The sequence below is a fragment of the Aquarana catesbeiana genome, linkage group LG05 (assembly GCF_042186555.1).
Source record: "Aquarana catesbeiana isolate 2022-GZ linkage group LG05, ASM4218655v1, whole genome shotgun sequence".
Lineage (NCBI taxonomy): Eukaryota > Metazoa > Chordata > Amphibia > Anura > Ranidae > Aquarana > Aquarana catesbeiana.
Window position 1 is genome coordinate 636,298,111 of NC_133328.1, and position 26,246 is coordinate 636,324,356.

General features: G+C 46.4%; 1 protein-coding gene across 1 annotated transcript in view; it reads left to right on the plus strand.

Annotated features, from left to right (window-relative positions):
• The window catches only part of LOC141146180 (cytochrome P450 2C14-like), a 102,935-nt gene that overhangs the window by 44,976 nt on the left and 31,713 nt on the right, over positions 1 to 26,246 (plus strand). The window contains exon 5 of the mRNA XM_073632914.1: positions 96 to 269. Coding sequence (XP_073489015.1) covers positions 96 to 269 — 174 coding nt within the window. The remainder of the gene's footprint in view (positions 1 to 95; positions 270 to 26,246) is intronic.

Consider the following 26,246-nt stretch of genomic DNA (forward strand, 5'->3'; position numbering starts at 1 on the left):
AATGTATTGTAGAGATGTACATTTGTGTAATTTTATTTTTTTATTGACATACATTGTAACTTTAATTGTTTACTCCTTGTGTTTCTGACGGACAGTTCTGCAACGTTTTCCCGTTCCTGCTCAAGCTGCCATTAATACCAAAGATTGCTTTTAAGGAAACCACCTACCTGTATAACTTTGTGCTAGAATGCATGAAGGAGCACAAACGCACCCTGAAGCCTGAGGCCCCCCGAGATTTGATCGATTCTTTCCTGCTGAGGATAAAAGAGGTAAATACACTGACCCTCATCTTTTGAAGTGCCTTTGATAAGTATTGGCAAAATTGCCATAACCCAGCTAATCGCAAACAGCACTGCTCTGGAGAATGGCCGTGTGAATGTAATTGGTTGTAGTGGAGAGGATGAGATTTCAGGGATTGCTGCAAATGGTTCTGTGTGGTGCTATATACTAAGCCGACCCTGCCAGATATGCCAATGTTATATATGTAGCACCACCCCCATGAGGACTACTGGGAGATGACTGACCCAAAAGATTGCCCTAACCCTCCAAGTCTCCCGTCACCTCTGACACCCTGGGTTCAGACATGTTTCAAAGTTAGTAATGCAATCACACAGACCAAAACTGCAATAAAGTAACCAAATGTATTTACTGTAGAGATCTTTAAGCATATAAGGCAGTAATAACTTGGCAGATACTATTTTCTAGTTTTACACTATCACAATTTACACAGAAATGCATTGCAAGTAAAATTACATTAAAGCAAAGCTCCAGTCACAATCATCATAAGTTTTTTGTTTTTTGATTTTTTTTTTTTTTTTTTTTTTCCTAAAAGCACCCCCATGATTGACACAGATTGTCCTATTTGGATACTGTTGCAAATGTGACTGTGTGGTTTTTATTTTAATCTGTAAAAAATTACCTGATCTCGGAAGCAGGCAGGGGCCATCGTGGTTCTGGGCATCTGAATCCCGCTCGTGTCTATTTCCGGGATTAGGTGCATGCTGGGATGTTGCGCCTGTGTAGTTTGTTGATTGCAGGTTGCCATAGCGATGGCAGTGGAAGTTCCTGCACCGTAGTTATGGCGAACTGGATAATCCCTTGGACTTCTGGGATTGATGATGCCGATAAGGGAATCGTCTGATGACGATGTCGCCTACGTACATATATAATAAAGGTATTCAGACAGAATAAAAAAAAAAATGTATATCCTTTTGGGGCTGCACTGTGGTTGGAACTCCGCTTTAAGTTGAAAGATGTAATCGGTTAAACCTGGAAGTGAGGCAGCGACCACAGATGTGAAAAAGAAAGACAGTGACCTTTTTATATATCAAATTACTCACTTTCAACCCCTGATGCCACAGGCCCAGTAAACAATGACACAAATATAGAACCAACCAAAAAGATACGTTTGGGAAGGGTTCCCTTTTTTGGGTGCAGATATTATGCACCAAGTAAGTCTTTAAAGTGGGGAAGGTGGAGAAGTCCTTGTGATGTAGAGATTCTGTGTCTTCAGCTAGCTTAACAAGGGCTCATAAAGAGAGATTCCAGTATAGAGGCTCCAATACTGTAAATAGCAAGTGCAAAGTGTCTCCTTGTTAGAACTTTGGTACAAAATAATTTAGTAAAGGTGTCTGCATGCAGTGTCTTTAGAGTGTATAGAGGGTGGGCTTCTGCCAGCTCACCAATCCAAATGGCACCAGGCTCAAGGAAATAAGAAGGGACACATCCTGGAGCAGGCTCCTGTAGAATCTGTGCTAAGATGGAGACTCCCGGCCACACACCTTACTGCGCTGTGATGCAGTAGGATCTGCGATGAACTTGACATCAACTGTCACCAAACCGACAGGAAGCTGGATGCATCTACCCACACACACACACGCCGGATGCTCTCCCTGCTGCCTAGGCAGCAGCGCCAAATCGTACTCCTCTGACTGACCAGGGCTCTGCTTACAGCTGAAGGCCCTGTTCCCAAGAGACTGACTCCTCCCTCGGTCAGGCTATATAACACCGCTCCCAGCATTCTGTTCTTCCTCCCAGCTGGCTGAAACTTGTAGTCCCCAATAGTCCAGTTCCAGTGTGAATCCTGGCTTCCACAGACTACAGGTCCTCTGTTCTCCTGTGAGGTCTCTGCTTGCAGCTGCCCTCAGGAAATGATGATACAATGCTCAGACTCAGCAATAGAGGGGAAATAAGCTCACTGCAGATGTTACCGAATGTCCACAATAAAGGAACTAAGTTTATTCAGCACCTGGCTACATCCTCCCCCCCACTTAAAATCTTTGGTCCTCCAAAGAGGCAATAGCTTCACAGAACATTTACTTAGTTGATAATCAAAGTTAAAGTTATCACACGCAAATTGTAACATCAACCATAACTTAAACTCAACAGGTATTTGCATACTTCCAGATTTTGTTGAAACATTTATATACATGAATAATGAATAAGCACAAAGTAACTGTGTGATACACGTCTACCCGATGCACCTGCTACCTTCCTGTGATGTTACATCATGTTTTATTGAAGAAAAATAAAGGGATTTTTTTGTTACTCCGGTGTGCAGCCACCAATTTCTTCTATATCCTTTACACGGCAGGCAAGCCGGGGCTTGTATCCGTGGGAGGAGTCCTCTCCCCAGCTCACCTGGAATCGCTCACCTGGAGCGGCATTTTTCTTTCCCATAACACAAACTCAACAGGTATTTGAATACTTCTGGATTTTGTTGAAACCATTTATATATACCTTGAGTTAGCTCATAATCGGTCTGTTTACAGACCGGGGCTATTGCTGTGGCCCACCCAGTAATCTCAGAGGGCAGGTTAAGGACACCCCCTACCCCATGGACAGTAGTGGGATCTGGCATGAGATTCTGTCATTGAATAGTGGGTATTGGTTCATCTGAGCTTTCCCCTAGAACAGTGCTTCTCAACTCCAGTCCTCAGGACCCACCAACAGGCCAGATTTTATTTATTACCTTGGGGAGATGCAGACTAGAATACTGCAATCACTAAGCAGCAAATGATGTCACCTGTGATGTATTTCAGTTATCTTGCAAACCTGGCCTGTTAGTGGGTCCTGAGGACAGGAGTTGAGAACCACTGCCTTAGAACTTCATAAGTTAGTCTTTTTGGAGGGTTTAAGTTCCTTCTCAACTAGATAAGTGAAAAGTTGTCAGACACAGATTCAGAGTTCAAGTCTATGTTTCTGGTATTATCAGGACTGAAAGGTTCCAAAGGTGGCCAAATTAAATCCATTCCGTTCAGGGTAAGAGAGCCCCGTGATATCGTCACCGGGGTTTGTATAAGTCCTGCCTTCATGGGAGTCTATCTCATCTTCTGCAAGTGGGATTCCAGCTGCCAAAGAACTGTCTTACCTGGGCTGCAAAAGATCTTCATTGAAGTTGATCAGATCTTCATAGCTCTCTTCTTGAGATGTACTGTCTCAAGTTTGACCTCTCCTGCCTTTTCAGTGGGAGGTAGAATTTCTACTTTTGACCCTGCAGCCAGAGCTGTTTTCCTGGTTCACCAAAGCCAGCTAGGCACTATCTCTCCTCCTCATCACTGTCATCCTCTGTCACGGCTGATTGGTTATTCTGACTCCCCCGGTGCACCCGGGTTCTAAGAGGTGGCATTTTAGCACCCGGGGTGGGAGGTTGTGGACTGAGGTACTCAGATAACCTTAGACAGAGGAAGCAGATGATTTTGATGCCACATCTTCAAAGAGCCTGTCGTCCCCTCAGGACGAATTTGGTAGACTGGCAGCCCGGGAAGTTTCTTACAGATAATATAGGGTTTGGGGTTGCCAGCGATCTACCAACTTGTGTTTTCAAGGCACCCCCCCCAGGTTCATAAACAATACACGATCTCCTGGTTGGAGGACCTACATTTTAATTCTCAGGTTAAAATTATTTTTGTTCCTCTGCTCTCGAATGGTAGCATTCTCTACTGCTTTCCTATAAGCCTGTTTTCAGGTTCTTCCGCAGTCTGTCAAAGTATCCCTTGTAGGAAGCTGGGGATGTATGATCTGTGGACGTTTCAAAAGCCAGGTCAACTGGAAGACCTTTCTTCCAAATAATAGGCCATAATGCACAAAGAACCTTTCCACTAATACTTTCGCCACCGTGGTGGCCTGTTGGTCCTTGGTGGGATAGGCTTGAGCGTATCAGGTAAAGTAATCGGTCACCACCAAAACATTTCTTCTCCCACCAGCATCGGGTTCCAGGCACAAAGTCAATGCAACCTAACTCCATAGGCCCTAGACTTTGTGTCCGTTGGGTGCAGCTTTGACTGGCAAAGTCTTCCTCTGGATGCATGGCAGACAGGGGTGACAGTAGCTCTCTACTTTTAGTTCTCATATTAGGCCAATAGAACCTATCCCGGACAAATCTAAAGGTCCTATCTGGGCCTAGATGGCCATGTTCATCATGGAGTGCAGCCAGCACAGTCTGTTGGTGTTTCTCCAAAAGGAATAGTTGCCACTTTTCATCAGGACCCTCAGAGAGGCTCCTTATGTACAACAGTCTGTCTTTCATTTGCAATCAATTCCATTCCAGGTGCACTATTTTGGAGTCCATAAGGGTGCTTTTCAGCAGTAGACCAGGGTTCTGTTTGGTCAATGCTTACAAATTTAACCAACACAGGAAATCCTCACCCTGATCTTTCTTCAGATCTCCCCTGGACAACTGAGGAAACTCTTCACTTCTGACTTGGATCAAGTCACAGAAACACTTTGGTATTCCAGAAGGGATGGCTTCTATGTGTTCAACTCCGACGGCTCCTTTGATTCTCTGGGTAATGCCCTGACACAGAGCTTGCACTCCTTTCAAGGTCACATAGGTCCAGTCTTCCGACTCTTTGACTAATTGAGGCCTCCGTGATGAAGCATCATCTGTTTCCTGACCCAGGCTGGTACTTCAGGCTGAACTGAAACACAGACAGGGCCGCCAACCATCAGTGCCCAGTTGCATCCAGCTTGTCTGTTGACAACAAGTACTAAAAGGATTGTTATCAGTCTTAACCACAAAAAAGGCTCCGTACAGATAGTGCTTCAATTTGTCCACTACAGCCCACTTCAGGGCTAAAAGACTCCAGCTTGTGCTCAGGATAGTTCTCCTACCGAGTCAAGCTCCAACTCACATATGCTATGGGCCTGAGTCCACCTTCCTGCTCTTGGTACAGAACTCCACCCAGTCCCTAGCATCCACATGAAGCTCATAGGCCTTGGCTTGGTCTCCATAGGTCAACACTGGCCTTCTGAAAGGCTTCTCTTGAGGTTTTGAAAAGCTTTTTCACAGTGAAGAGTCCATTGCTCTTGTATAGACTCCCTTTGCCTCCAAGTCCCTTGCCTTGCCTTACTCAGCTTTCTGCCTTTATCCTCCACCTCAGCCTGGAGCAGCTCGTTAAGTGGCCGAGCAATCTTCGCAAAGTTCATCATGAACCTCTGGTAATAGGAGCAGAATCCAAGGAAAGATCGCAGCTCCATTACAGTCCTCGTCCGGAGCCAATTAGTGACCACCTCCAGCTTCTTCAGGTCTGTAGCAATGCCCTGCGCTGAGATGACATGTCCCAGGTAGGTGACAGAGGTTTGGTATAACTGGCACATTTCTAACGACAACTTCGCCCTTCTCATGAAGCCTCTCAAAGACTTTCTCAAGCCTTGCTAAATGCTCTTCCAGGGTTCTCCTGAAGACAATGTTGTCCAAGTACACCAAGACCTCAATCTAGTTCATGTCAATGACTGTATGCTTCATCAGCTGCTGGAATGTGGCTGGAGCCCTCGATGATCCCTGGGGCATCCTGTTGACTTCATAGAACCCCAGTGGACAGATAAAAGCCATCTTCTCCCTATCATCGGGGTGCATATAGATCTGTTTGTAACTGCTCTTTAGGTCCAGCACACTAAATCACCTTGCCCTGGTCAGGCACTGAAGGGCATCTTCAATATGAGGGTTTGTGTATTGATCAGGGATAGTCCTTCTGTTCAAGGTTTGTAAGTCAATCCACAGCGTTCCTTTCTTCTTTCTCACCACCATGATAGGTGAAGCATGAGGGCTTCTGGACTCCCGGATGACTCCTGACTTTTTCAGCTCAGCCAGCTGCTCCCTGGGGTCTTTTAGGTCACTAAGTGTCACTCACCGGGCTCTCTCTCGGAACGCTTTATCCTCCTGTAACTGATTCCGGGGCTGAGCACTCTTGGTGCCACCCGCATCAAAGTCGTTCCTGGAGAACATCTTCTCCCACCTGGAAAACTGATTTCAGACTCTTTCCTGCCACTCAGGAGCTAACATTGGAGGAAGAAAGAAGCTCTTCTCTCAGTTCTCCATTGTCTTCCTTCCCAGCCATCTCTGCCGTAGTGATCGTGGTAGCTGAACTCACTCGCCCAATCAGCATATGGGCCCCCAGCATAACTGGGTGATCCGTGAAATTCTGGAGACCGACTGGCACCTTCCCTCCATTCCAGGACAAGGCTTTGGTGGGTACTATCTCAGGAACCAATTTCACCCCTGTCTCACTCGGTCATGTGTCCGTCTCCAGAACAACAACAGGGCCTGGCTAATCCCAAGTCAACTCGATGGTAGCCTTCCTATAGACTATCTCACCCAGCTTCAACTCCTTCTCTTTGGCTTCCAGCCTCCATCGTTTTCCCACCCCTTCAACTGGGGCGCTCTGTTCTTGAACCACTTGCTTAAAGGCTTTATGTAGTTGAGGGCGTATGCTTCTAAGCCCCGAATCTTCCTCCTCTGTGTCAGAAACCATGAATCAGACTGAGGTAAGAGTCTTTTTGTTGTTTAGTGGGATGGAGGAGCATTTGTCTAGGTTTATTGTTAGCTTTATGAAAAGCTTTTTTAAGGGATTTGTGAGAGTAGCCGCGTAGTAGCAGTCTGTCTCGGAGGGCAGCCGCTTCTATAAGAAAATTATTGTTGTCTGTACAGTTGCGCTTAATCCTAATGTATTGGGAGTAAGGAATGGAGTCAATTAGGGGTTTAGGATGAAAGCTAGCAGCGTGCAATATGGTATTGCCGGCAGTGTTTTTTCTGAATAATTTGGTGGAAAGCTTGTACACACTTGTATAATAATACACAAAACAAAGGGTTCCCCTAGGTGGACTTTTCCGGCACTTGCTTTGGTGGAAAGCTTGCCCTGTCCATCCTTGAAAATCTCAATATCTAAAAAAGTACTTTTCAATATGAATAAAATTATATGTTTTTTATTATATACAAACGTCCTGTATTTTTACATACCCCACTTTTTGCCTTTGCAAGTGCCGGAAAAGTCCACCTAGGGGAACCCTTTGTTTCGTGTTTATAGATTATTGGACGTGGCACGGCTCTCTTTCCTAAACTAGTTGGTCACCTCCCTTTTCTGTTTCTTGAATAATAATAAAAATAATAAAAATAATAAAAACATAGCCAGAGTTCAGGAACTGGAACGGATAGTCTGACAAGCCAAAACGTCACCTGAGCCAGAGATGAGCGTAGTAGAACAGCAAGCATGATCTGGAGCCAGAAGGAAGGTCAGCCAAGCAAGTCTTTAACAGGAACACAGGAGAGTGTCTCTAGAGATGTGACCAAGGCGAAGGCAGAGACCATCTGGGCTGGATGTCTTAAGTAGGCAGGACTGATGAGCAGAATATCAACAGGTGAGTCACTGTGGAGAGAAAGGAGCTGGCAATTAGCCGACAGCTGAGCAGCAAGCTTTGAGAAGGAAGGGCTGAGCCCAGCCCTGACAGTACTGCCTCCTCAATGACCCCTCCCCCTTGGAGGACCACCAGGCTTGAGGGGAAAACATCTATGGAAATCACGGAGGAGGACAGGGGCATAAACGTCTGAGGGTGAGACCCAAGAGCGTTCCTTCAGACGGTACCCTTTCCAAAGCACCAGGTACTGTATGCACCCACGGAACCTGCGGGAGTCAACAATGGACTGTACTTCGGGGCGTGACCGGATGTGGGAGTGAGCGGAGGGGTGAGCGAACTTCCCCCAGCCCGATGCCTCCGTGTCCATAGGAAATTACTCCAGCGTCCCGACCCGGCTGTGAGAGCTCTCTCCCCCCACAGAATTCGGCGCCTACCCAGCTGCTCGGCTCCCCTGCCTGTCCCGGAGCGCGAAGCCGGAATACTAGCCCAGCCGCTCGGGAGAAGCCGCATATCTGAACCCTTGGAGTGGAGAGGAGGAGCTCCGGCTCCCCGCTTGGAGCGGTTGCCTGGGTGACGGCTTCGGCACTAGCGGAAGGAGACGGCGGGGACGGCGTGCGTTCTCAGAGAAAGGAGCCACTATTAGGAGCGTCCCTGTGCTGCCCAGGTACCCGGCAGCGTTAAGGTACTAACTTTCGTGGCCATATTAGTGGGTGTACCAGAAGCGGACTGTCTCTCCCCTCTCCCCAGGGATTAGCCTATTGTCGCGGACGAAGGGGGGGCGGAGGCACAGGTGAGCCCAGGCAGCCTGATATATTACTATCCTATGACCTGTCTTGAGCTCAGGCTGGCTTAAGCAGCCTGTTACACTATCACACAGCGACTTGTGCATACTTGGGAAAAGTTATTTCTTGATGGCTGGTGGAGGGCTGTATTAATAAGGGATACTACTGGGTCTGAGACAGCACTGAGTGAAGAGAAGAGGAGCAGGGGAAGAGAAGAGAAGAGAGGGGGGGGAAACACTAACCCCACGAGCGGCCAAACTCTTTCATACATTCCCCCGGCTTATACAATAAGCCATGACTAGGAAAAAGGGAGAGGAACTACAACAACAGGATAACACTGGCTCCCAAATGACCCGTACTTCAAAAGAAAAGGCGAACCAGGCAGCAGTCACAGCAGCGGCCAAACTGGAAAAATTTGCTCACCCCTCCACTTCATCACAATCTAAAAACACTCAGCAGCAGCAGGACAGATCGCAAGCAGGGGGCTCAGGGGACAGGAAGAGCCTAGGAAAAGGACCAGCTGCAATGCACACAACAAAAATGGCGACTAGTAAAGGCTCTGCGGGCGACCCCGCGGGATTAGCAACCAGCAATGCTGCTGCGCAAAACGCACCAGCAGACGCTGAACCCACGCTGAAAGATGTTCTACGTGCTGTCAATTCCTGTAAGGCCTCCTTAAGCGACCTGAGTGACCAGCTGACGGGACTAAAGGAAGTTAAAGATAATTAGGGTAAGCCAAAAACTGCAAAGGACTATAACTAGAACATCTGAACTGGAGGAGAGAGTAAGCCAGGTTGAGGACGATTTAACCCCACTGAAGCAAGATCTCAAGTCACTAAAAACGCAGATGGGACTATATAAAGCTAAAATGGAGGAAATCGAAAATAGGTCCCGTAGGAACAACGTGAGAGTGGTAGGCCTACCGGAGCGGTGTGAGGGTCCCCACCCCGAGGAGTTCTTGGAGAAGTGGCTTAGGGGTATATTCGGGACGGAAACTTTCTCTCATCTTTTTGCCATTGAGAGAGCCCACAGAGTGCCAACTAGGGCCCCGCCATCAGGGGGGTACCCCAGGCCAATAATAATGAAGCTTTTCAACTATAGAGATAAGGTAACATTGATGCGTAGGGCCTGAGAACTGGGGGATATTCTGTACAACGGAGTTAAGCTCTTATTTTTTCCTGATTATTCCCCAGACCTCCAGAAACGAAGGGCTGAATTTAGGGATATTAAGCGTAACTTACGGACTTACAATATAGAATACGCCCTGTTATATCCTGCACGGCTACGCATCACTGCCCTAGGGTCTACCCATTTCTTCGGCACAATAGTAGGGGCAACAAAATGGCTGGAAGACAACAAAACGGGCCTACAGAGTTAAGGGTTAAATAAGGTTATCTAAACCTGGACAGGAAAGGAGGAAAATGCAACTTTTTCTTTTTTGATTTTTTTTTTCCATTTTTTTCTTTTTTTCCTCACAGTAACTAGCAGACGACACGGGGGTGGGGGGTTGGGGGGGGGCACGAGAGTTGGAAGCACGGATGAAGGATGTGATCCCACTAGCTGTGCATGTTGTTTTGTGGGCTTGGAAGTGGGTCGTGGGTGGGGGGGCAGGGGGGATGAGTGTGGTAGCGAGTCACAATGTATTTCTTCAGCATATGTGTGGGGAGTCACCTCTTGTATGGTTGGGAGGGGGGAAAAAGGTCACAAGTGCAGCCCCCAGGGCTAGCCTAATTAGGCAGGGGGGGGTCACGAACAAGGGCGGGAAGAAGGGGGGTGGATAAAGTTGAAGGTGGGGGGGAAGGGGGGTTTATAGTGAGTCATAGGGATAGGCAATGGCGCAAATGCAAGGCACACACAGTTACGAAGGGTTGGTTCACAAAAACAAATGTAATGTATATTAGCACAAGTGGTTTGTATTTGCAGTTAGGAATTGTAGGGGGGGGGGTCCCTGGATGTGGGGGCCCCTTGCCCCCCCCCACCTTATTTTTTCTTATTTTTTTTCTTACTTTTTCTTGGTTAACACAACCACAGAGTTCACGATGAGCTTGGTATCCACAAACGCACAAATTAACTTTTTCTTTTTTTTTTTTTTGCTTTTTCTCGTTTCTCTATCTTAGATGCCTTTTTAAAACGTTAAGGATAGGCTCCTGGAACATCAGGGGCATGGGAGATCCTGCCAAAAGGGCAGCAGTATTTTTGGCAATGGAAGCTCATGGCGTTGAACTGGCTTGTCTGCAGGAAACCCACCTTACTAATGATACTAAATTACAGGTTCGGAACCACAAATTCCAAGAACAGTATCACTCAGTTTATACCTCATACTCGAGGGGTGAGCATATTGGTGGGGAGAGGCATCTTGTTTTCCTGCAGGGAAGCCAGAATAGACGCGCTGGGTCGTTGTGTCTTCCTGAGCTGCGTTGTGGAGAATCAGCCCCTGGTGATAGCAAATATTTACATCCCCCCTCCGTTTAAAACAGAGACCATTTTGGACCTGCTGGAGTTTGTGGAAAGCAAAGTAGACGTACCAATTATACTAGTGGGGGATTTTAATACAGTCCTGGACAATAAATTGGATCGGTTCCCGCCCATGAACCGGGCGGAAAGGCTATCAGAGGGCCGCTTAGGCCAACTTCTGGAGGAGGTTGGGTGGTGCGACCTATGGAGATCCCACAGCCCAAACATCCGAAAGTATTCCTGTTACTCAGGGACATACTCTACTCTCTCGCGCATAGACATGGCGGTAGGCAATAGGGATGCTATGCAATTAATAGGGAACATAGAGTACAAGCCGAGGGGTATCTCAGATCACTCTCCCTTGATCTTGACTCTGAACCTAAATGCTAGATCTAGCCGTAAAAGGTGGACAATAAAACCATTATGGTTGGACTTAATAAGCAGCTCAGTAGAAGTAACCTCTAAATTAAAAGAGTTTGTAACATTTAACTCAGGTACAGCCCCTGCGGGGGTAGTGTGGGATACCTTAAAAGCGTTCCTTAGGGGACTACTATACCAGCAGGTTGTCATAGCTAAGAAAACGTCAAGGGAATGGGAGGAGAGGGCTAGTAGGGAAGCTATGGAATCAGAAGCACAATACGTGGCGGACCCAACCCCGGAAAAACAGGCGGTATGGCTCAGCAGACAACAAGAGTATAGAGAAGTAATCAATAGAAGAGTAGAAAACAAAAGACTCTTCCAGAAACAAAATTTATTTTGGCGAAGGGGAGAAAGTGGGCCGGATGCTGGCACTTATAATTAAGTCTAACCTATCCCCATCGGCCATTTTCTCAATTAAGACACCGTCTGGAGAAATTACTTCCGATCCCGCCGAGGTCCTAGAGACTTTCTCGGCGTTCTACAGGGATCTGTACAGGTCGCGCAGGGGGTCGGACCGGCGCGATATGAACGGGTTTCTAGAAGGGGTAGAGCTGCCTGTGCTCTCGGAAAGGGACAGGAGCGAGATGGATTCTCCCCTGACCCTGGAGGAGTTGCAAAAGGCTGTCGCGGAGCTGTCAGGCCAGAAATCTTCAGGCCCGGATGGCTTGCCATTGGAGATCTATAGAAAGTATGGGGAGGTGCTACTTCCGGAGCTCCTAAAAGTACTGGAGCAGTCGATTAAGGACGGAAGGTTACCCCCGTCAATGTTGGAGGCCGATATAGTGGTGATACCAAAGGAGGGGAAAGACCTATCGGAAGTCTCCTCATATAGACCGATATCATTACTGTGTTCGGACGCCAAGATTGTTGCAAGGGTGCTGGCATCCAGACTAAACAAATGTATTACAAAACTCGTGCATCCAGACCAATCGGGGTTTATCCCCGGTATGTCTACTAGTACCAATATTAGAAGGGCCTACTTGAACCTTCAGGCACCAGCGGAGAATGCGGGGTCTAGAGCCATATTGTCTTTGGACACCGCCAAGGCTTTCGATAGCCTGGAGTGGGAATATCTTTGGTGGGTCCTGGAGAGGTTTGGATTTGGCTCCGTATTCATCAGCTGGTTAAAAATCCTATATAACCACCCAAAGGCAAGACTCAAGGTAAATAATGATTATTCGGAAAGCTTCCCCCTCGAAAGAGGACCTAGGCAGGGCTGCCCCTTGTCCCCTTTGCTGTTTGTCTTGGCTATGGAGCCACTGGCGGGAGCGGTGAGATCATCAGCCGAACTGCAGGGCTTTCATAGGAAAGGTGAGGAAGAGAGAATAGCGCTTTTTGCGGACGATGTTTTATTTTTCCTTGGGGACACGATCTCCTCATTGGAGAAAGTAGTCCATTTGGTGGAGGACTTCGGTAAATTCTCAGGTCTGACCATTAACTGGGAGAAATCATCGCTCCTGCCGGTCGATCCATCGGCCAACCCTATTCCAATGAGCCTACCCCAATTAAGAGTCACGGGGAAAATGAAGTATCTCGGTGTTGTGTTGTCTAAGGACCCCGACGCGTTTATTGAGGACAATCTGGTCCCTCTTTTATTGAAATTTTAAAAAAATGCGACATCGGGTGTAGACTCCCTCTCTCTACAGCGGGTCGGGCCAACCTGATTAAAATGGTATGGCTGCCTCAGTTGTTATACCTGCTCCACAATTCCCCAGTGTGGATTGGGGAGAAGTGGTTCCAAAGAATCCAATCCCTTTTTAGGGAATTAATTTGGAAAAAAGGGCAGGCCAGGATAGGCCTACAAAAACTGCAGTGTCCCGTTACGGAGGGGGGATTGGGGATCCCCCACCCGTTTACCTATTTCCTGGCGGCCCAGCTACAACAACTTGGCGGATGTGCCACTGATGGAGGGGGAGGTAAGAGCGTCCAAATCATTTTACAGGGAAGCCCTCATAGTTCATTAGTTGAAGCACTGGAGGCAGATTCGCTTCAACAAGAGATCCCAACACTTAAAATGATCATTAAGGTCTGGCAGGCAGCCAAGCGAATAATGGGGTACAAGGGAATCTCAGAATACTCACCAATCTGGAACAACAGGTTCCTGCAGGAATTACTATCTGTTGATAGGAACAAGTTGTGGGAAAGGAGTGGGATACGCCGGTTGACACAGTTATACGAGGGGGACACCCTGAAACCCTTCGGGGAACTGAGGCATGAGTACGGGTTGCCAAACCGAGTATTTTATAGCTACTTACAGATTAGACACGCCTTGAGCAAACAGTTCAGAAGGCAACCCCCCACATGGTGCAAGATCCCATTATTACAAACAATAATAAAATCAGAGACCTCTAAGGGGTTAATCACAGTGATATATACCCAACTAATAAAGAAAATAAACACACAGGCAGGCTTTCCCGGGGGCAGGGACAGGTGGGCGGCTGACGTGGGGGAAATTACGGACACGCAGTGGAAAAAGATTCTGGAACTTGGACCAGAGGTGTCGGTCTCTCCCTCGCAAAAAGCCTCTCACCTGATGCTGCTGCACAGATCCTACTACACACCGAAAAAGCTTTTTATGTTCGGTCGTAGAATCAACGATGAGTGCCCCAGATGTAGAAGCACAGGCGATTTAATCCACATGTTCTGGAGGTGCCCAAAACTAGTCAGGTACTGGCCTGAGATTTTAAAGAAAATAAATACCACGCTTAAAACTAACTTAGAGTTAGATCCCAAGACCTGTGTGCTGGGACATGGTACCAATGGACTGAGAGACAGAAGTACGGTGGTAGCGGCAGCAAGATGCTTGTTCCAAGCCAGGAAACTAATTGCACAGTCTTGGCAATCAAGAACTCCCCCCACCCCGGAAGATTGGATCAGAACTGTCAACTCCACAGTGTGGAGTGAAAGAACATTCTACACTAGGTCAGGCAACTACAATAAGTTTGCGAGAATGTGGAACCCGTGGATCCAAGCAATGCCTTGCCCGCCAGCAGTGCTACTGTAGTGTTGAGAATACCTGCCCCCCCACCAACGGGGCGAGGCTGAGTGAGTAGTAGCTTAGAGGTTAGAGCCAAGAGAGAATAATGTACTGAACTAATACTGGCCATTGTACGCGCTTTGGAAATACGGGGGCTCAACAAGGGGGGGTTATAGGGGGGTGGGGGGGTGGGTTCATTAGTGAGAGAAGTATCAATGCACAAATATGCACAATAGCAATACGAGGGTATGCGGCCAACCGGCTTTGAGAGGCAGGATGTAGGTTTTATACTTTGTATTGCGGCACCTCTATAACTACCTATACACTGAAACGCATATGGTTACACAACACCTTACTTAAAAAAAAAAAAATCTTCGAATGGCCACAATGATGTGACTGGATTAGAGACATATATGAATATCATCCTGAAGGCAGTCTCTGGATAAAGTTAACTGATGTGGCAAAAAAAAAAAAAAAAAAAAAAAAAACAATGGACTGTACTTCATACTCCTCATGGTTCTAAACGTGTACAGGGTGAGGAATGCGGGGAAAGGGGGACAATGGGATCAGGTGGGATTTTATGATGCATGCAGTCTCAGGTTCAACCAACTATCAATCGTATGGATATAAATATGCTTGTTTGGGTACGATAAGACCATAATTAGCAAGATAAGAACAGTAATTGATAGTGGTAATATAACCCAAAAATTCCATCTATATACACACACACATGTATAAAATATGCAGTCTCAGAGAAAACCATCAATAGTAAAAATATAAATCTGTTTATTTGGGTACAATAGGACCATGATTAGCAAAATAGGAACAAAAATTGATAGTGGTAGTATAACCCATAAGTTTTATCTATATACACATACATGTTGGTTATTAACATATCAAAGCAATAACTACAATAATTACAATACTTGAAATGACCTCCGAACTCTCTAATCTGCCAGGTGTATTGGGAAAGAGATCCTGGATCCTATACCCCAAAATTGATATAAAATATGATATGATCATTAAAAATATGTAGGGCCAAACATGGCTTCAAACTAGCTCGACACGTTTCGTGGTCTGGTGTTACCACTCATCAGGAGCAAGCACGTGATAATGATCTGAAATGAAATACATAATTGTTCAATAGTTGGCATATAGCAAAAGAAATTATATGCATATTGGAATTAAACCAATCCCATAGTAGTACTTACAAACAGGTCTGCTGTGCATAGGAGGCATGGTGCGGCACTGGATGCTGAAGGCCCACCGGTAATGTCAGGCACAGGAACTGAGGGAGCGTGTAGAATGACCGCGACCCACACCAAAACCTCACCCAATGTGGACAGGCATCCATCGACACAAAATCCATTCAGGGCTGAGGATATGTGTAAATAACATCTGTTGAGGACTGTGTAAACAATAACAGTAATAGCAATTATATAAGCCTCCATAATAACGGAATTTCTTATATTGACAATGGGAATAGGGAAAATGTGATGTGCTAGTAAATGTGACAGAGCCCTCATAACAGAGGAGTTGAGAGTAAGTGGATATAATGAGTAGTTACATTAACATGTAAGGAATTATAAAGGGAAGGATGTTCGATTAAACCGTCAAATAAGTAAACCCAAAACAAGTGATAGTACCTCAAATTAGAAATGTAGATGTCATGATCCAGTGGAGTGCAATGTGTGTAAGTGAATCCGACCAGGACAAAGGGCCAGTAAGGAGAGGACTATATGGGCACAGCCAAGCCACACCCCCAATGTCATGTGACCTGCGTGTGGGGAGGGAGGTGCCACCACCCGGGCATCAAAGGCACCTGGCGATTGGCACCAAACGTACTGCACGCAGATGAAACAAAGCTGCCCATGGCGCCCTAGACAGGACGCGGCAGTATGCTATGCATACTAGCTCATTATGCCTTTGCCTTGCAGGTGTTAGTTTTTTAATTTTTTTCCAAAGTGGGTTTACAACCAATTTAATAAGGACACATGAAATACATTTGAGATATGCATATTAGAAGGAAGGTCTAATGCTAAAGCCACTGGGTTAATCCTACAAAGAATAAGGAAAGGCCCAATAAACCGAGGTGCAAACTTCAGAGAAGGAACACTAAATAAGAGGTTGCGAGATGACCGCCAGACCCTGTCCCCAACCTGGTAGGAAGGCGCAGGCAGTCGTCTGCGGTCAGCATGGAGTCTGTAGCCATCATTAGCATGTTGTAAAGCCTCCTGGACTTGTGTTCAAGTGGAACGAAGACCACGGAGATGCTCCTCTAATGCAGGAATACTCTGCAGAACAAATGAGTCAGGCAACATGGAAGGTTGGAAACCATAGTTCGCCATAAACAGGGACAATCAGAAAGCAGAATTCAAGGCACTATTGTGAGCAAACTCCGCCCACGGTAAGAGGTCTGACCAGTTGTTATGATGGTCAGAAATATAGCAACATAGGAATTGTTTCAAGGACTGATTGGCTCATTCTGTGGCCCCATTAGACTGCGGGTGATACTTGAAGGAGAAAGCAAGCTGAATTCCCAAACTGTGCACAAAAGGCTCACCAGTACCAGGACACAAACTAACTACCCCTGTCCAAGACAATGGCCTTGGGTAACCCATGTAAGCGAAAGATCTCCCGAGCAAAAATGCAAAAGTCCAATTCCTTTAGAAGTGGACAACTTCTTAAGTGGAATACAATGGGACATTTTCGAGGACCGGTCAGCCACCATAAGGATAGCTGTGTTGCCCTGGGAGTTGGGTAGCGCCACAATGAAATCCATAGACAGGTGGGACCAGGGCCTCTCTCCATTGGGTATGGGTTGTGAAGGTTGTAGGAGGCCCACTGGAAGGTGTCATGGAGTCTGAGCACACACGGAACAGGCAGCTACGAAGTCTGTTATATCAGCACGTAGACTAGGCCACCAGAATTGTTGGAAAATGACCCAAAATAGTTGATTCTTCCCAGGGTTGCCAGCAGCCTTGGGAGAATGGTAAGTCTGGAGCATGGCAGTATGGAGACTCTCTGGGACAAAGCAGCGGTCACAAGGTTTCTCAGGAGGAGCATGGACCTGAGCAGGAAGAATTTTGTCACCCAAAGGAGAAGCGAGAATGGTGCGAACCATAGCCAGAATACGATCAGGAGGAATCGTAGGCACTGGAACCGACTCCATCTTGGCTGCGACCACAGGTGTGAACACAAAGGAGAGTGACCTTTTTTATATATTAACCCCTTCCTGCCAAGTGTACACAGATGTGCATACTTGGCTTTCGGGGGTTATACCGGGATGATGCCCGCAGCTGCAGGCATCATCCCCGTACTGTTTTTTAGAGCCAGCAATCGGCTTTCCAGGTATAACAACCGATAGGGCTAAAAGCCGCTCGGCTGTTATACCGGAGGAGTAGGAGGGGACCTCCCCCCTCCCGCCGCTCTTACCAGGCCTCCCAATCCACCGGGAGGCCCGATCACCAATCTGCCGCCTCCGGCGGCTAGTGACGGTCTGGAATGAAGCCATAAGTGGCTTTGTTCCAGCCTCTTAATAGTAAACACGGAAGCAAAGTCATGACCGGACTTCTGCATCGTCGTCTTCACTCTTCTCTCATCACCGGGTGATGACCATGCCCCTTTATGACATCACAGTCCCAGCATGCCCAGGGACTGTGACGTTATAAGGGGGCGGGGTCACCGCCTATAGAAGTCATTGTGCACCGCTTACACACCATTACAGTGGGAGAGAGCGTTGTGTCAACATCGGAAGAAGAGAAGAGGGAAGAAGACGATGCAGAAGTCCGGGCCACCGCTAGCAAAAGAGTGGCAGAAGATAGAGGAGGAGTCGGCAGAAGAAGCGGACACCGGGAGAAGAGGTCAAACACTGGGAGAAGAGGCCGGAGAGTGGGAGAAGAACCGGACCCCGGGAGAAGAGGCCGGAGAGAGCGGCGAAGTCGGAAGAAGACCCCGAAGTCGGAAGAAGACTCCCGGAGCTGTCTAATAAATTACTTTAAAAACCTGTCTAGTGTGTTTGTTTGTTTTTTGGGGTTTTTTTACACTTTTTCCCTAGGTGGATGGGTAGGGGTACGATGTACCCCATACTCATTCACATACGGTGGGGGGCTGGGATCTGGGGGCCCCTTATTAAAGGGGGCTCCTGGATTCCCGATAAGCCCCCCATCCACAGACCCTGACAACGGCCAGGGTTGTTGGGAAGAGGCCCTTATCATGGGCACAAGGTGCTTTGGGGTGGGGGGGCCCGCAGGGCGCCCCCCCTCCCCCAAAGCACCCACCCCCCATGTTGAGGGCATGTGGCCTGGTACGGTTCAGTAGGGGGGAGCGCTCGCTCGTCCCCCACCGCCTTTCCTGACTGGCCGGGCTGCGTGCTCGGATAGGGGTCTGGTATGGATTTTGGGGGGACCCCACAGCATTTTTTCAATCTCGCCGATAAAAGCGGAGAGTGACTTCCTTTTCTAGTCCCGTCGTACCCGAGTCACGTTCAAAATGAACGGACTTGTTCGTGTGGGGGCAAGTCCGTTCATTTGCAAAGTCCGCTGTAACTCCTTCAGGAAATAGGTCCACCGGAAAGTCCGGTCGTGTGTAGGCAAGGCCGTCCGTAGTCCGGTCGTGTGTAGGCAAGTCCGTTCACAAGAAAAGTCCGGCAGAAGTCTATCAAAAGTCCGTCGGAAACTCCATCGGACCAGTCCGGTCGAAAAGTCCGACCGTGTTTACGTGGCATTAGTCATGAAAGGGTTACACTACTCACTTTCAACCCCTGACGCCACAGGCCCAATAAACTTTGTGACACAAATATAGAACCAGCCAAAAGGGTAACACTGGTACTTTTGGGAAGGTTTCCTCTTTAATGGGTGCAGACATTATGCACCAAGTCCTTTAAGTGGGGGAGAAGTGGAGAAGTCCTTGTGGTGTAGAGATTCTGTGTCTTCAGCTAGCTTAACAAGGGCCCAGAAAGAGAGACTCTGGTATAATAGTTCCAATACTGTAAATAGCATGTGCAAAGTGTCTGCTTTTTAGAACTTTGGTTCCAAACAATTGGGTAAAGGTGTCTTCATGCAGTGTCTTTACGGTAAATAGAGGGTGGGCTTTTGCACATTACTAATTCAAACAGCAGGCTGAAGGCAATAAGAAGGGATGAATTCTGGAGCAGGCTCCTGCAGAATCTGTGCTCAGATGGAGACTCACATCTTGATGCGTCGTGATGCAGTAGGATCTGCAAACAAGGTAACCCCCAACTGTCACCGAACCAACAGGAAGCTGATAGGGATGGATGCACCCATACACACGCCAAATGATCTCTCCGCTGCCTAGTCTGCAGCGCCGGCTTGTACTCCTCTGATCGACTGGGGCTCTGCCTACAACTGAAGGATTTGGTCCCAAGAGACTGACTCCTTCCTCGGTCATGCTATATAACACCTCTCCGAGCATTCTGTTCTTCCTCCCAGCTGGCTGGAAGTTGTAGTAGAATCTCCTGGCTCCTCAGACTACAGGTCCCAATAGCTTCTGTTCTCATGTGAGGTCTCTGCTTGCAGCTGCCCTCAGGAAATGATGACACAATGCTCAAACTGAGCACTGGAGGGAAGTAAGCTCACTGCAGATGTTACTGAAAGTCCATGATAACACACGTAAGTTTAGTCAGCACCTGGCTACATAAAAACCGAGAAAAATAAACAAACTGAAAAATACTGAAACCCCTCCCCCCACCAATTTCAGCCACTTGTGCCCATCGGCATGTCAGCATCTAGGCAAGGAAGAGAATACATACAGATATTGTTCAAAATTTGGGTGGAACCCCGCTTTAATAGCATATTAAATAAGGGTATTAGCCAGTGCATCCCAATGGGAAATAAATTTGAAAGCTAAAAAAAGTCCTGGGTCGCTTAACTCCAACGTAAAAATGCATATAAAAGCAAAGGAGAAGGCCTACAAAAAATACACGGCTGAGGGATCATCAACAGTATTCCAACTTTACAAAGAATGCAGCAAGAAATGTAAGAGTGTAATCACAGTGGCTAAGATAGAGCATGAAAGGCACATAGCAGGGCAGAGTAAAAAAAATCCCAAGAAATTCTTTAATATCTATATAAATTGGAAGAAAGGGAGGTCAAATCATATTGGTCCCATAAAGAATAATGAAGGGAACCTGGTTACTAAGGATGGAGAGATGGCAAAAGTATTGTATTTATCCTTCTCCTCCGTCTTCACGAGGGAAACGGGGGGCTTCAGTAACCAAAACTGCAATGTTTATACTCATGACTCGTCACAGGAAGCGCCCTCATGGCTAAAAGAGGATAGAATTAGAAAGACTTGAAAAACTTAACATTAATAAGTCACCTGGACCAGATGGCTTGAACCCTAGGGTCCTTAAGGAACTCAGTCAAGTAATTGCCAGACCATTGTTCCTAATTTTTACGAACAGTCTACTGACTGGAATGGTATCAGCAGATTGGAGAAAAGCCAATGTAGCTCCAATATTTAAAAAAGGGCCAAGATACATACCTGGGAATTACAAATCAGTTAGCCTAACATCAATAGTATGCAAGCTCTAGGAGGGGATAAGAGACTATGTACAAGATTTTAGTAATGAAAACTGTATCATTAGAAGCAATCAGCATGGAATTATGAAGAGTCGTTCTTGCCAAACCAACCTACTTAACTTTCTATGAGGAGGTGAGCTGCCATCTAGATAAAGGAAGGCCCATAGATGTGTATCTGGATTTTGCAAAGACATTTGATACAGTTCCCCATAATTGTTTACTGTACAAGGTCTCTCAGCATGGACCAGAGGGCGAGTACATGGATTGAAAACTGGCTACTAGGGATGAGCTTTGAGTTCGAGTTGAACTCATGTTCGACTCGAACATCAGCTGTTCGCCAGTTCGCCAAACAGCGAACAATTTGGGGTGTTCGCGGCAAATTCGAAGGCCACAGAACACCCTTTAAAAGTGTATGGGAGAAATCAAAAGTGCTAATTTTAAAGGCTTATATGCATGGTATTGTCATAAAAAGTGTTTGGGGACCCGGGTCCTGCCCCAGGGGACATGGGTTAATGCAAAAAAAAGTTTTAAAAACGGCCGTTTTTCGGGAGCAGTGATTTTAATAATGCTTAAAGTGAAACAATAAAAGTGTAATATTCCTTTAAATTTCATACCTGGGGGTTGTCTATAGTATGCCTGTAAAGGGGCGCATGTTTCCCATGTTTAGAACAGTCTGACAGCAAAATGACATTTCAAAGGAAAAAGTCATTTAACCACTTGCTTACCGGGCACTTAAACCCCCCTCCTATCCAGACCAATTTTCAGCTTTCAGCGCTGACGCACTTTCAATGACAATTGCGCGGTCATACAACACTGTACCCAAATGAAATTTTTATCATTTTTTTCCCCACAAATAGAGCTTTCTTTTGGTGGTATTTGATCACCTCCTGCGGTTTTTATTTTGTGGTAAAAAAAAATGTAAAAAGACTGAATTAAAAAAAAAAAAAAAAATTTATATTTTGTTATAAAAAATTTTAAACAGGTAATTTTTCTCCTTCATTGAGGTACGCTGATGAGGCGGCACCAATAGGCAGGGCAATAATTTCCCTGCAGAATGTGGAAACCTTGCAAGAAGATTTGAACAAGATAATGTGGTGGGCAACTACATGGCAAATGAGGTTAAATGTAGAAAAATGTAAAATGCATTTGGGTGGCAAAAATTTGAATGCAATCTATACACTGGGGGGAGAACCTCTGGGGGAATCTAGAATGGAAAAGGACCTGGAGGTCCTAGTAGATGACAGGCCATGCCATGCCAAGCTGCTGCAAGCAAAGCAAACAGAATATTGGCATATATTAAAAAGGGTATCAACTCCAGAGATAATTTTCCCGCTCTACAAGACTCTGGTCCGGCCGCACCTGGAGTATGCTGTCCAGTTCTGGGCACCAGTCCTCAGGAAGCATGTGCTGGAACTGGAGAGAGTCCAGAGAAGGGCAACAAAGCTTATAAAGGGACTGGAGGACCTTAGGCCCCTTTCACACTGGGGCAGGGGCAGTGTCGGCGGTAAAGCGCCGCTATTTTTAGTGGCGCTTTACCGTCGTATTTGCGGGGATATTCGGCTGCTAGTGGGGCGCTTTTAACCCCTGCTAGCAGCCGAAAAAGGGTTAAAACCACCCGCAGCCATGCTGCCCATTGATTTCAATGGGCAGGAGCGATGGAGGAGCGGTATACACACCTCTCCTTCACCGATCCAAAGATGCTGCTAGCAGGACTTTTTTTACCATCCTGCCAGCGCACCAATCCAGTGTGAAAGCCCTAGGGCTTTCACACTGTAGAGACAAGAGCAGCTCTTTCAGGGCGCTTTGCAGGCACTATTTTTAGCGCTGTAGCGCCTGCAAACCGACCCAGTGTGAAAGGGGTCTTAGTTATGAGGAAAGGTTACCAGCTCTGAACTTATTCTCTCTGGAGAAGAGACGCTTCAGAGGGGATATGATTTCAATGTACAAATACCGTACTGGTGACCCCACAATAGGGATAAAACTTTTCCGTGAAAGGGAATTAAAAGAAAACACATGGCCATTCACTAAAATTAGATGAGCAGCGCTTTAACCTTTAAATTGCCTAGAGGGTTTACTGCAAGAGCGGTAAGGATGTGGAATTCTATTCCACAGGCAGTGGTTTCAGTGGGGAGCATGGATAATTAAAAAAAAAAAAAACTATTAGATAAGCACCTGAACGACCGCAACATACAGGGATATACAATGTAATACTGACATAAAAGCACACACAGGTTGGACTTGATGGACTTGTCTTTTTTTTAACCTCACCTACTATGTAAATATTTGTGCAGCAAACAATTGTCTATGATTACATTAGAGTGCAATGGCCAATTTTAAAATACCCCTCCCTTCCTCCCTTTTCCTTTATTCTTTTCTCTCCTCTTCTCCCTCTCCTCTCTCTTCCCCTTGGTTAATCTTGGTGGGATCCGAACATGGGAATGGAGGAAAAAGCTGTATAGTTACTAGTGGGAACTATCATAATGCAAGTTATGCATGCCACTGGCACAGCCATATGTTGAGTGTTTAAAGGTCCCTCCACACGTGTCAGGGTGCTGGGTGTAATCCTAGACTCTGACCTCTTCTTCAGACCCAACATGCAATCACTGGCTAAATCTTGTCACCTTAACCTCTGCAACATTTCCAGAATTCTTCCCTTCCCGACTAACGACACCACAAAACAACTTATTCACTCCTTGGTTATTTCCAGCCTTGACTACTGCAACTCCCTCCCAAATGACCTACCTTTACACAGGCTATCCCCCCCCCCTGCTGCTAGACTAATAGACCTTACTAACCGATCTGACTGCTGCTCCTCTCTGCCAATCTCTTCACTGGCTTCCCCTACCCCTTCATATAAAATTCAAAATACTACCCACAAGATATAAGGCCATCCACAACATTGCCCCCAGCTATATCACCAAGCTTATCTGCAGATATTGCCAAAATCATCCTCTACGCTCCTCCCAAGACCTTTTGCTCTCTAGCTCCCTTGTTACCTCCTCCCACGCTTGCCTCAAGGACTTCTCCAGAGCCTCCCCCATTCTCTGGAACCCTCTACTCCAGTATATCCGGGTCGGGTAGTTCTTACCCAGTCTGCCTTTAGGTTATCCTTGAAAGCTAATTTATTCAGGGAAGCCTTTGAAAAATTTGAAATTTTTGGATGATGGATTTTTTAGGCATAACACAAGTATATATTAAAGTGTGTTATGCCTAAAGTTCATCATCCAAAAATTTCAAATTTTCAATAATCCAACTATCAGTACGTGGCAAATTTATATTTAATTGTCGTATCCATAGTACCACCTGTGGGGATACAAACTTTTAATTACATTCAGGGAAGCCTACTCAACCTCCCTCTAAGAATTGTACTTGAGTCGCCTCCATCAGATCATTCCCTGCAGCCATTACATTTTGTACCACCTCCCCTCCCCTCCCTTATAGATTGTAAGCTCCATGAGCAGGGATTTCCTATTCCTTCTGTATTAAACTGTATTGTAATTGTAATGTCCCCCTTTTAAATTGTAAAGCACTGTGTAAAATGTTGCCATTATATAAATCCTGTATAGTAAAAATAAGAAGTCTTCCTTACAACCATCATTATGTGAAAATGACTGTGTTGCTTGACTGTATTACTGTATTACCACTGCATAAAGTGCAAAGATATTGACTTCAGTAAAGCAAGTTTTCTTTATTCAACAATATCTGGTCTGCTCACTTGACGAGAAGAGAATGACTGCATGATCCAGCAGAAAATGCTATTAGAGAATGAACTGTAACCTCACTGTGATGGTCAAGTAAGCAGGAGAGTAACATCTATGCAAGGAAGGAAGAACAGTCCGTTTAGGAGGGGGAACAATGGTGGCCCTGTGGGTGACAGCCTCTTTACCTTTCTCAGCAGTAGAAACTCTATCTCAGGGCCCACTGCGGAACTGAGCTTTCCAGGGACTGGGTCTGGACCACGAATGTAGGAGGCCTTGTGAAGTATACAGTGACTACTTTCCATGCCTTTTGGGCAGAAGCAAGTGGAGTGTATTGTGTGTAAGGACTGGGGAGAATATTCGGTGTTCAGCACTATTTCCTTCAGAATTACTCTGTAGCCAGTGTCGGGACAGGTGTCACTGGTGGGTGAGAAGACGTGATCCTTCTGGTGTGGGGCCTGGTGAGGTGATCTGGCTATTGACCACTAGGGATAAGCTTTATGTTCGGGTCGAACATGAGTTAGAATCGAACATTGGCTGTTTTTGCCGACTAGCGAACAATTTGGGGTGTTTGCGGCAAATTCGAAAGCCGCGGAACACCCTTTAAAAGTCTGAGAGAAATCTAAAGTGCTAATATTAAAGGCTTATATGCAAGTTATTGTCATAAAAAGGGTTTGTGGACCCGAGCCTGCCCCAGGGGACATGTATCAATGCAAAAAAAGTTTTAAAAACTGCCGTTTTTTCGGGTGCAGTGATTTTAATAATGCTTAAAGTGAAACAATAAAAGTGTAATATTCATTTAAATTTCGTACCTGGGGGGTGTCTATAGTATGCCTGTAAAGGGGCGCATCTTACCCATGTTTAGAACAGTCTGACAGAAAAATTACATTTCTAAAGGGGAAAAAAAAGTAATTTAGAAGTGCTAGTGCCGGCTATAATGAATCATCGGTCCGGCAATGCACATAAAAGTTCATTGATAAAAACGGCATGGAATGTCCCCACAGGGGAACCCCGAACCAAAATTAAAGAAAAAAAATGGGTGGGGGTCCCCCTAAATTCCATACTAAACCCTTCAGGTCTGGTATGGATATTAAGGGGAACCCGCGCCAAAATTTAAAAAAAAAATGGCGTGGGGGTCCCCCTCAAAATTCATACCAGAACTGCAGCCACTGGCTCAAAATTCTCAGCTTCTGGCACACGTCTGGGGTTTTAGTTGCCCAGACTCCCACTGCAGTAACCACAGCATGCAGTAAGGGACCAGGCACATGACTCAAAGTGGGGTTCCACCCAAAAAAACAAAAATACCTGAAAAATTCTAAAAAAAAAACAAAAAAACATTTGGATATTTTTTTTTTTTACTTACCTCTAAATGCCTGTTGCTAGGGGGTCCCTCATAGTCTGCCTCTTCCTTTGCCTGGGCTGGTGACATCACTTCCCCCTCAGCACAGGAAGGGCTCGGCTCTGCTCCCTCCCTCCTGTCAATCATCTGGCACCCATTACAGGTCCCAGGTGATTGAGCGGCCAATCGCGGCGCCGCTCGCGCATGCGCAGTGGGTGCCAGGCTGTGAAGCCACAGCCCGGCGCCCACAGTTGAAATGCCCGTGCCGACGAGTGGAGGGGGGGATGAGAGGGGCTTCGATCCCCCTGCATCGCTGGACCCAGGGACAGGTAAGTGTCCAATTAAAAGTCAGCAGCTGCAGTATTTGTAGCTGCTGACTTTTAATTTTTTTTTTTTTTTTTA